At 30.6% G+C, this 12,029-nt stretch overlaps 1 protein-coding gene across 4 annotated transcripts in view; it reads right to left on the bottom strand.

Moving 5' to 3' along the window:
- Positions 1-12,029, bottom strand: part of CSMD3 (CUB and Sushi multiple domains 3) — a 1,160,406-nt gene that overhangs the window by 106,623 nt on the left and 1,041,754 nt on the right. For all 4 annotated transcript variants that reach the window (XM_027574671.2, XM_027574666.2, XM_027574669.2 and 1 more), the window contains 4 exons: positions 10,362-10,480; positions 9,251-9,320; positions 4,694-4,810; positions 1,173-1,382 (listed from right to left, as the gene is read on the bottom strand). In XM_027574671.2, coding sequence (XP_027430472.2) covers positions 1,173-1,382; positions 4,694-4,810; positions 9,251-9,320; positions 10,362-10,480 — 516 coding nt within the window. The remainder of the gene's footprint in view (positions 1-1,172; positions 1,383-4,693; positions 4,811-9,250; positions 9,321-10,361; positions 10,481-12,029) is intronic.

The raw sequence follows: 12,029 nt of genomic DNA on the forward strand, positions 1-12,029 counted from the left end.
GTTGCCCAATTGTTTCTGAAATAATTAAATTCCTTGGGAACATGGTTGATTCTGTACTGAGAGGTGGCAGAAATCACTTCTATTTTATGTAGAGGATGATGTGTGATATAGTGCTCTTAAGTAATCATGCACGCATACTGCAAATTATAATTATTTTAGTTGGAAGTTATGATGTCTGTTTTAACTACTCTTAAATTTCCTTTTGGGTATATGCTTTTATTCAGCAAATATTTATTGTGCTCTTACTGTTCTAGCATTTGAGATATATTGACAAAAAAGACAAAGATGCCTGCTCTTGTGGAGCTCACATACAAAAGTATCACATACTGATAAAATCCTTTAATAATTATGGCAGACATGTAATTGAATGTTAAGTTATTCTGGTTAAAATTTGCAGTCACTGGAACTACACTGTATAAAATATCATAACTTCAAATGTTTAATTTTAAATCTTAGACATTTAAAATCTGAAATAATATAATCATAAAAATAGCTAAAATGCACTAAATATTTACTAATGGTATACATCATGGCATATATTTTACATTAATTTCATCATATAAAGTTAAAAATATATAAAATTAAAAAATATATCTGGGAGGTACTATTACTAACTCTATCATGCAAATGAAGAAATGGAGTGGAGCTCTAGTTTATTTTAGATTGAATCTGGAGAGTCACCATTTGAGGCTGAGTCCAAACTATTTGAAAGGGATAAAAATCTTGTCAAAATATTTATTTTATATTCTCATGGAAATAGAATGGAATGAAAGAATGTCATATTATTCTATCATTATAAAGTAAAAGAAAATAATTTTACACAGAATATATGAATACTGCAAAATATCTTTCAATACACTTATTTTAATAGAAAAGCAAAGACAAATCTTTGAAATCCAGTTTGCCTTGCCTTGGCTTGCTTAATTTAATTGTGTAGTAATACTAATTCAATCATTTTTTCATGGTTAGAATTTTCCAAGGCCTCAGAAAGACATCATTTCCCTAATACAGTTGCCTGAAAATTTCATTATTTAAAAAAAAATCTTCCTAATTCAGGCTTGCCTTGGTTTAGTCTTTCTAAAACACAATATAGAAAATATTTAGAGTTAGTTAGATTGCTAATAGCTGATCTGGAGTTAAATGAGCTTCCACATTTTTGTTATTCCTCTCACCTTGGTATACAATGTGGAACCCTTGTTTGTTCTGTGAATAGTCACTGTGAAAATACAAACTGGTTTCATGGGTTGTACTAAATAGGGAAGATGGTATTTGAGGACCACTAAGTCGGCCAATAACAGTACTAGTTTCTGAGGATCCACTTCTTACTTCCAAATAATCATGTATCGTTTCTGTAGAAAAATTGACAAACTGGAGATGTACACCTAAAGAAGAAAAGCAAAAAATACTACTTTACTGTTTTATCCAATTAAATATGCACACATATATACACACACTCACACTAATGTAGTTATATATGATTCCATTTAGGTCAAGAGGCATACTCTCAAGGTCTGGACCATGGGTTTGCTGTTTGCCAGGGCAACTAGTTTTGTCATAGTTCAAAGTAACAGAATACTGCTCTCAAATGGCCACTAGTTGTCATGTAGGAATCTTTTCCATTTTATTGTAATGTAACTATAACAAAATGAATCCAAAAAGTGGCTTTCTTGCTCTTCGATACCATTTAAAATTGGATTAAGCAAATTCTAGAGGTAAAAATTCATTCGGTAAATTTGTATTTTGTAAAAGTCCAATTTGAGACCAAAATATGATTGCAAAGCTTTCATTTATTAACATAATCAGATTCCACAACTGCATGAGAAATTAGTCATTCATCTATGGGGGATACATTAATTTCCCCAGTATAGCATTAGAGGCATGTAATTTATAAATGAGCTCTTTTACTACTTTGTTTATCAGAAGATAATGCTAGTTTTTATATAATCATCTCAATAAAATCTAGTGATCATTGCTATATATGCTGTCATATTGTAATATAGTCTCAAAATTTACATAAACATAACTAAAATATGAGATAGTGAAATGTTTCTGGGATGGAAAAAAATAAAATGAAAGCCTCACTGAGGTATATTTGCCTAGTTTGATAAATATTCAATTTTAGTGAATTAGAGGGTTTTATTTTACAACTATCATTCGCCAAATTGTTAATAATAAAATCTGGCATTTATTATTTGCCAGGCACTCTCTTAAGTGTTTATACATGCTATTTATTTAATGTTCACAGTCACTCATGAGAATAAAGAAACCAAGGCACAGAGAAGCTAAATAATATGGTAAATTACACAATGACCTAAAAGACCTGAAATTCAAACTCAGACACTCGGGCTCTTGGACTCTTGCTCTTAGTAACTACACTGGAGTTCTCAACTGAAGTCACATTTTATTACTGGAAAAAAAGAGTTCCACGAAAATTTTCTATGGGCAAATACATTTGGGAAAGACTGAAAATAGGCTTTAAAATATTAATCAAGTTTCTGTACAATTATACAAATTATTTAGAAATTTGAACATGCTATCCTAATATGTGAGGCTCCAAGAATTGCATATTTCTTTCTAAAAATTTCTCCTAAGCCTCCTTTTCACAAATTATCTTGTCAATAAGTGTTTTACAGAATAAGAAAATACTTCCTTTATTTTTGATATGTATTCAATCTTCTTTTCAAAAATTACAAAGTACTCTTTTGAAATATATTAGAACTAATTTTTGACTCAACCAAAACTCAAAGAAAACAATGGTATTATTTAAATGTAATCCAATCAGAAACAGTCTTTTATGTTTTCATTTCTAAAATAGAGATGTGTATTATTTCTAAATTTAATGAACTTGGTTTTAAAATCAAGAAAGTATTAATGAGAGGTAACTTGAAAATTATATAGCAACACTATTGGAAATATGTTTAATAATTTATTTTTATATAATTCAGTTAGGGATGCCTGGGTGGCTCAGCCAGGTAAGCTTCTGCCTTTGGCTCAGGTCATGATCCTAGGGTCCTGGGATCGAGTCCTGTATCTGGCTCCTTGCTCACCAGAGAGCCTGCTTCTTCTGCCTGCCACTTCCCCTCCTTGTGCTCACTCTCTCTCTCTTTCTCTCTCTGACAAATAAATAAATAAAATCTCTAAAAAAATAAAATAAAATAATTCAGTTAGCTCCAAAGCAACATGGGATGAGCCCTCTTAAATGGTTGGTAAAAGACACATAAGAATAACCATACAGGTTCAAATCTCTTATTCATTTATATCAGTATCGTTATTCAGTGAATGGTCATAGAATTTGACTATAACTTCAAAGTAGGCACGTTTCCACATAGTAACCAGAATAATCCTCACTAGGAATTCCTCCAACATCTTTCTGTGGCTTCCTGTTTTACCAAAACCTGGGACCAGTCAAACTGTATTCAGGTTTGTTGAGTTTCTTTAGTTTTCATCCGCATCTTTCCATGTGTCACTCTGTTTACCGAGAATTTCTTTCCAGTTCCCCAAAGATGAACCTCTTTGTTGGGCTGACTTTTACTTATCTACAAAGTCTACAATTTAGGAATCACTTCGTCTAGCAAGACTTTTCTGCATTTCCTGGATGAGGCTGGATGTCTGTACTAATCACAATCCTGTAATCTTTATTATAGTTTATTGCAATAGCATATTTGACTGTCTCCTCATCATGACTGTAACTTTCCTGGGGAAAGGTACAAAGTCTGTTTCACTATGCATTTTATCCCCAGTTTGGCATAGTACTTGAAGTATAATATGCACTCAGTAAGGAATTGTCGAAACTAGTTTTCTGTGAATTTATGTAAAATATTTAATTATGTAAAATTATGTAAAGTATTTAAATGTGAATTTTTATTCTGAGGCCATAGATGTTTTTGGGTAATGAGGTACTAAATTCAGTCCTCAATAAGTGAGATAGTACATAATTTCTTAACTGCTCTAAATCTACCAGGTTTGTGTGTGGTTCAGGGAGTCTACTCATCCTTGTCTTCTGTGATTTAATAAATGTCTTTCTTCCATCTAGCACTTCTACTTATGCATATACAGACCCATAGGATATGAAGGAGAATATATTAGTGTCAGAAAAGTGAGAAAGAATCCATGAAATGCTATATATATAATGCAGTATATCCAAGACACTGGGAATTGTATTATTAAAACTAGAAAGCATTACATCTACATGTATTTAAACGCAACATTAGAAATTTTGTACTACTTTTCAAATGTAAAATCTTGTTTTGTGCAGTGAATATTAGATAAATTTAATAAATTATCAGAAAATAATTATATATGTACAACTTGGTTATAATAAGAGACTTATAAAAAGGATTATACATGAAAATCACATTGAATTTACCTTTGCCACACACATCTAAATCAGACTAAATCCATACAAATCAACTGGAAAATATCAGAAAGTTATCTATCTATCTACCTATCGTCTAATTATGAAATTAGAAAATGCCCATATCTTTTCAATTATCCTAGTATTTCAAGTGAAAGGTATTTGGTTTCAGCAATGAAATTTGGCTCAAGCAATCCAAATCTCACTCCTCAATTTATATAACTGTAGGCAATCCCAAAGTAAACTATAATTTGTGAGTTTTTACTAGACCTTGATATTTCTTTATAAGGATGCATTAATGATACTGAACACTCTTTCACATGCTTTTACTATACATACCAAAACCTACGGGCAGCTTTATTGTCCACGTGCAATCTAAACTGCTAGGGTAGTTTCCAGGAAACCCAGGGCTGAGGATCACACCGCTGAAATCTGACATAGCACCACCACACTGAGCTACAAAATGAGAGGACCCATGTAAGCCAGAGTAGTGGAATACTTTACTGTATTAAAAACAAACTGAAATCATTTCAAGTCTTAATCAAGTCTGAGTTAAAACTGTTTCATATAAATTTTAATATTATCAACTCTCATTCACACCACACACCAGTAATCAAATATAATCAACTGACAATGCATTTTCTAAAATAGCTTAAAAAGACAACATACTTCCTTCCTCAGCAATAAGTGCAAGCTAAATCAATTATTGCACAACGAGAAGTAGCTCATGTGCAGTGAATATAATCAAACAAGGAGCATATGTCCTTTTCCACAGCAGGCAGTTTATTTCTTATCATAAGTACTTCTAGGAATGTTTTCATTCATTCCAAAGATGCCACAATTTAGAAAAAAAAAAATCAAGCCAACAACATCCATTCTAAATACTGTATTCAAGAGGAAACCATTTTCCCAGGCATACCTCCTTCTTTTCGTGAGATGGTTAAAGAATTTTAAGAAAAAGATTGGTTTCTATTGGTAATATGTGATGGATTCACATATCACACATGGGATATGGCTGCTCTTTATCCTAAAAGAATCTAGACAAAGACTAGAGAAGTAAAAAAACAAGTAAAAAGATGTACCCGGGTTTGAGAATTTAGGCATAATTCATAGATGTGCTTGTTCTGGAATCTCTATTATATTGATTTACTATTAATAAGTAAGCAAAAATTACAAGAACAGATAATTAGCCAAGTTCATGATTACATAGAACTATTTAACATATATTAAAGTAGTCATTGCATTTTAGAAGCTAATTCGTTCCTCTAAAAGTACAGTTTTATTATTTCATCATATAAGGTCTAAAATACACATTTGTCAATTGTGGGGTAAAGAATCAAATGTCATGGTTGTGTGTCAAGTTTGAAAATGACCTGTATATAACACTTACCTATAGTTACATTCATTTATTTCTTAAGAGTAACAAAAGATAGATACACTTCAGACTGTATATCATAAAAGCAAATTCAGTAAAAATTTCATCAATGTTCTATATGGTATCAGTAACCTGTTTGACAACTATTTTTAACTATGTGAACTGAATGAATTATATCATCTTACCATTGTGTGTGTATATACATATATATTTATAAAATAATGTAGCAATCTTCATATAAACCTTTCTTTCCATTGAGATCTAAAGATATGCCTGTGCATTTTTCCATCCTTCTGAAATCTCAGCTCATCTATCCTTAAACCAGAGTATTTTCAACCTACAGGTACAATTAACGTTCAAAAATTACTTTTTCTAAAATTTGACTGTTCATATATATTCATCACAGAGTCTGATAATTAATGAGTGGTAGAGAAAATATTTTGGCCGTTCAAAAATGTTTTTAAATTTCTGACAAGACTGTATTGTAGGTTTGTTTTGCTTTATCCTGAACTTTGGGTAAAAGAGCACAAGGACTATCTTCTTTCTTGCCTTCAAAAACTCGTCTGTCACCCTCATTGTCCCTCCAATTCTGCTACTTTCTATCTCTTCAGATATGACCTGAAAATCCTGTCCTCTGCATTGTGCACCTTTCTAGAGCTTAAATCCCAAAATCAGAGGAGAAAGGAAAGAAAATGAAGAATAAAGAGATCATGAGGGAGAAAGAATGACAAGTCATGAAACACATAAAAAGAATCCCCAAAATGCATCTGCCTTCAGCTCTGCATTCATGCTTGTTTTCTCAGTGTCTCTGTGATTTCACACACTTCTAGGTCTTTAATGGCAATTCTGTGCGTTCCACCTGTAGCTCTGTAATAGACTCTATTGTGCCCCTTTACACTCTTATTGTTAAGGACACAACTACAGTCTCCAAGACAAACACAACCATAGTCCTCTAAGATAAGATCATCTTTGATTGTTCTTTCTGATTTGTCTCTATTACCTAAAAATCTCAAGTGACTTTTCTTTCCATCCATCAGAATATCTGGCAGATTGTTTATTTTCCAGTTCACAAGGCTATATAACCTTGTTACCTGATGACTAGAGCTTTAAGACATTCTCTGAATCAAACTCCCGCCTTCAGTTTCTCCTTATAATATGGCCATGATATCACTTCAAGTACTTTGTCTATCAGATATAGTATAAGTTTATTGTCTAAAATCTATGAAATGCAAAAAAGTGAGTGAAAACGAAATAAAAATGTCCTCTAATTTTACACCCCATACATAACCTATTTACCTTGGTATATTTTTCTTCTGCAGCAAAATATATATATACGTGTGTTTATACATATATGCATATAATGAAAATAGGCTCATACTGTGAGTCATTTTAAACCTTTTATACCTAACTATATATTGCAAACTTTGGTCATATCATTAAATATTCCATTCTTAAGCATACATAATTAATCTATTTAGGTAAAAATCCTAAGTAAACAATTAAAAAATGCATGAAAGAATGCTAAAGACTTATAAATGTGTATCAAAAGACAAAAAAACTAAACTCCAATGAAAAAAATAATTACACAAATTAGACTGTCAGGTTCCATGAAGCCATTTTAAATATCAAATTTTTGAAAATATATTATAGTATGGAAAATTATTCTAAGTTAATGTCAAGAAAGAAAACATATTTTAATATATATATAATATATATACATAAAATATATATACTGTAGAATCCCAAAACTTTATATTAATTTATTATATAAAATACATATAACTATATATATTTTTAAAACTAATATTATATAAAATATATATATATATATACACATTATAGAATCCCAAAACTTTATGTTAATTTATTCATTAAGCAATATTTATTGTACGCTAGTTATGAGAACTGTTCCAGGCCCTGGGGATATAATAATGAACCACAGACCTAAATTGTCTGTTTTTATATCAGCAGAATATATATGCTATTTATTTTGTTCTCTGTACCCTTGTATATTCCCAATTTTTTATACTTAATTGGATACACACATAATTGGCATTGTCTGTATCTATAAATGTATATAAATATTTATATACATGTAATTTTATAATTGACATTATATACACTTGTAAATTATTTATGATACCTAAAGAAATATACCTTTTAAAAAATATCATCCAATCTAAATTCTGAATGCTTTCAGTATCTTTTGCCAATTAAAAACGTTCTTACTCCTAAACATTATTTTCCAATAGACTCAAAAAGAATAGTACGCACAGTATGTAGGCATTACAGACTGAATCGTCTTCCCACAATATTCATACGTGAAAGCCCTAACCCACAATCTGGCTGTGTGTGGAATTAGGGCCTCTAAGGAGGTAATTGAGGTTATAGGAAATTATAAGGGTGGAGCCTAATCTAATAGTACCTGCTGTCCTTAAGAGAAAAGACACCAGGGGCATTTGCACACAGGGAAAAGACCATGTGAAGATGCAGGGAGAAGGTGGCCATCTACAAGCCAAGTAGAGAGACCTCAGAAGAAAACAACCCTGCCAGCACCTTGATCTTGGATTTCTAGCTTCAGAACTGCAAGAAAACAAATTTCTATTGTCTAACCCACCCAGTCTGTGGTATTCTGTTATGGCAGCCCAAACAAACTAATATAATACCATGGTTAAGTCATATAAATCACATCAATTCTTTTGCTTTTGCACGTTTTCCTACTCAGAAAAGGCTATCTTCATCTATTGATCTTAATTACACTTACCATCCAAAACTGTAAATTGTATGGGCTATGTTTCCCAATGACTTAGGTTAATACCATCTTATCTTTCTGAAATTCTATCTTGTAGTCAATGGTATAACTTAACACTGAATTACTCTCCGAATTCATGTATTTTATTTCTACTACTCTAAATGGTAAATGAATGTTTTAAAGATAGGGATTATACATCATATTTCTTTTTCATACTCTGTACAGGCCAGGATATTCATAGCTACATACAGATACCAGAAATGAGGAAGAGAAAAAAAATGAAAAAGTGGATAGAAATAACTGGAGGCAGGATGAATTTAGGGCAAAAATTGGATCCCATACTTTCTAAGATCCGAGTGCCATTTTGATATAGTCTATATCTCAACTGTGTCACCAGTGAAGACATTTCATGGGGTGTCATGCTCTCTTTGGTAGACTCCAGATTCCTTATCTGTTTTGGCTCAATAGCAAGCAATAGGATATTTACTTATTTTCCTGATCTATGGATATTTCCATCATATAATACAGTGAAATATTTCTAAGGATTGAAAAACCTAATACCTTTTCTCAATTTCTAAAGTCATCCATTGATATTGAAGTTTGAGGTTAAAAAAATTGTAAAAATTTAAAATAAAAACAAAGATATGAAACATTTATCTTAAAATATCATTTCCATAAACCTGACAAAAGGCAAACTATATATTTCAGCTACATTATACACAGGGTGTATCTTTAAAATCTGATAAAGCTTATCAGTCCTTCAACTTACCCAAACAAATTGGGATTGGATAATTCCATCTTCTTACAGGTCCAGGCATACATGTAATGTGAGAATGACCCTACATAAAAAAGACACATTTCAGTACACATTTTAAAAAGACTGAACATAGCATAGTGAATGGTCATTAAAAAAATAAGCTTAAATATATATTATCATTTTTTATATTTTTTAAACTTTTACTGGAATTTTCAGCATGACTTAAAGTAAGAAAGGTAATTATATATGCTTGTGATAAAATGTAAAAAGTGACATGGTTCTCGTAGAAAATTTAAGATTTCTTATCACATCAGAATTGTGGTTTTTAAACTTAACACATTTCTATTGAAACATGTTCTACTGGCATACTGCAATGATCATGACAGTGAAATGACCACATATATAACAGTTTATAATAAATTGCTATAATATTCAGGGTGAAATAAGGTAAACAATACTTAACAAAAATATTAAAATGAGTCAGTTAAGATATATTACATTATAAACTGAAATACAAAGTCCAGAAATATCTGATTGTACTTCTGAGACTAAAAATTTGTAATGAAACGTTAAAGACTATAAATCATTAATTTTTAATTTTGCTTTCTCTAAGGAATCTATTTACTTAACATATGAAATAGTTTCTCCCTCATTTTTATTTCTCAGTTACTTAATAGGTCAATTCTTTAGGGAGATTTTTATGCAACCATTAATTTGAGACCCTCTAAAATATATTTGTAGATGATTTTCACTAATTTCAAAAATTCATTATCATGGAAGTTTCATTTAATGCTTTAAGTAACACTTTGTTTTTATTTTCAAATTCTAAAGATCCAAGAGTTGAGTTGTTACATCCTATGTGAATAGAGAGAAAAATGTGAAGTGAAGATTAACTTTGATTCAAAAATAATTTTTGGTTACTTGTGAACAAAGCATATTTAGTCCGTTCTAGTAATTTCTCTCATGAATATGTTTTATGGACAAATTGAGTAACTTTTGACTTAAGGCTACAGTATGCAGTTTGAAATCAATATTGTTTTAAAACTTTTGGATTATCAATCATTGCTCCATTAAAATATTCTGAAAAAACAATGCAAATCAAAACTTTTAAAAATAGCCTTACCTGTAGAGAATATCCTTGATCACACTGAAAGGATACCACATCACCAACCATATATCTGTCTCCAATTTTCATTCCACTGCTGGGAGTTTGTGGTTCAGGACAGGAGTCCAAACCAATCGCTGAGAATATTTAAAGGTATTAGCATAAGTAACTTTCAAATAATGAATGCTTAAATTATGCATATTAAATTACCAAAATTGAATACTAGCATCATTAAAACTAGATTTTACATTGGGACATTAGGAATGTTCTGTGAATCCTATTTAAGTGTGAACAAGATTTAACTGTAGTTGTTAAAAGCAATGTGCTTTGGAATTGTACCATAAAACTATTTCTTTGAATTTTCATGGCATCAACCATTAAATAACGATGTGATTACACTTAAACTCTTTCCTAACGCACAGTTCCAAATGTCTTCTACTATAAAACATAAATTAAAAATTCCGAAAAAGAAAGTCTCTTAATAAAAAATAAAACAATAATTTATTGTCAGAGTAATATGAAATTATATTTGTAAAATATTCTTAATAAAATAACTAAAAAATTATTTGCTGTTTTGTCCATATCACCTGGTTCCTTCTTCTTTCATACAAAATTGGCTTTTTAATTTATGAGACATATTTTGAGGAACTTATTACATGTAAAATTTTTTTAATGTATTTTTGAGTAAGATTTGTTCTCCAAATATATTATAACCAAAAAGGAGAAAAACCTGTAGTTCATTGAGACCTGAGAAGTTTAGGTGAAACTTGAAATCAGTTATTTTTGAAGGGGAGATAATTCTGTAATTCAAAACACTTCCATTATTTTTACATTAACAATATATTTTTCAACATAGGAGAATAAAAGCATACTAAATATAAGTTGTTTTCCTAAAATGATGTACTTAAAGTCTGAAAAAATAGATTTTTTTGCCAAAACATTTTTTCAAATATGCAAATGTATTATTATTAAGAACTTTTTTTATCTTCAATAAAAACCAAGGTTTATTACCCAATTCTTTCTAATTCATTTGAAGCTAATCTAACGCATATTTAAATTATGGGAGGAAGTAGTCACCACTCCAAAATCATTACATATGTTCATTTTATGAAAAAAATATTAAAAACTGAATCCTAAAGAACTAAAATACTTCAGACATTCTTTTACTCCTTGATATTTCCTTCTGATGGATGCTCTCATAGCACCACTTTCTACATACATTCCTTTGTGGTGCTTAACATAAACTAATAATGAATAAATAACTGTGTAATTAGTTCTTCAGTATTTATTTCCCCTCTGATAACAGAAATTCCTTAAGGGCAGCTTAGGGCACAGCATCTTAGGGAAGCATTCAATAAACATCAGTCGACTGGATGAATGAATAGTATGAAAAAGAACGTGAATCCCTATTTTGGTAACTTCTTAATAAATACTAACGTCTAGCTCTGCAAACGGAAGATACTTTCTTTATCCAATAGTACAGTGGTCAGAGTAGCTAAAAATCATTCCAAATTAGGTCATATTTAAGGATAGAAAATGACATAAAAGCACTAACTTGATAGAATTATGATTAGATAGAAAGCAAGACAGTGAAGAAGAGTAAACTGGTCATTTGGGAATGCATTTGAGACAGCCCTAGAGGAGGTTAGGGAAGTCTATGGATTGAAGTTCCAACACATGTGCTTC

This window comes from Zalophus californianus, chromosome 4, assembly GCF_009762305.2.
Source record: "Zalophus californianus isolate mZalCal1 chromosome 4, mZalCal1.pri.v2, whole genome shotgun sequence".
Lineage (NCBI taxonomy): Eukaryota > Metazoa > Chordata > Mammalia > Carnivora > Otariidae > Zalophus > Zalophus californianus.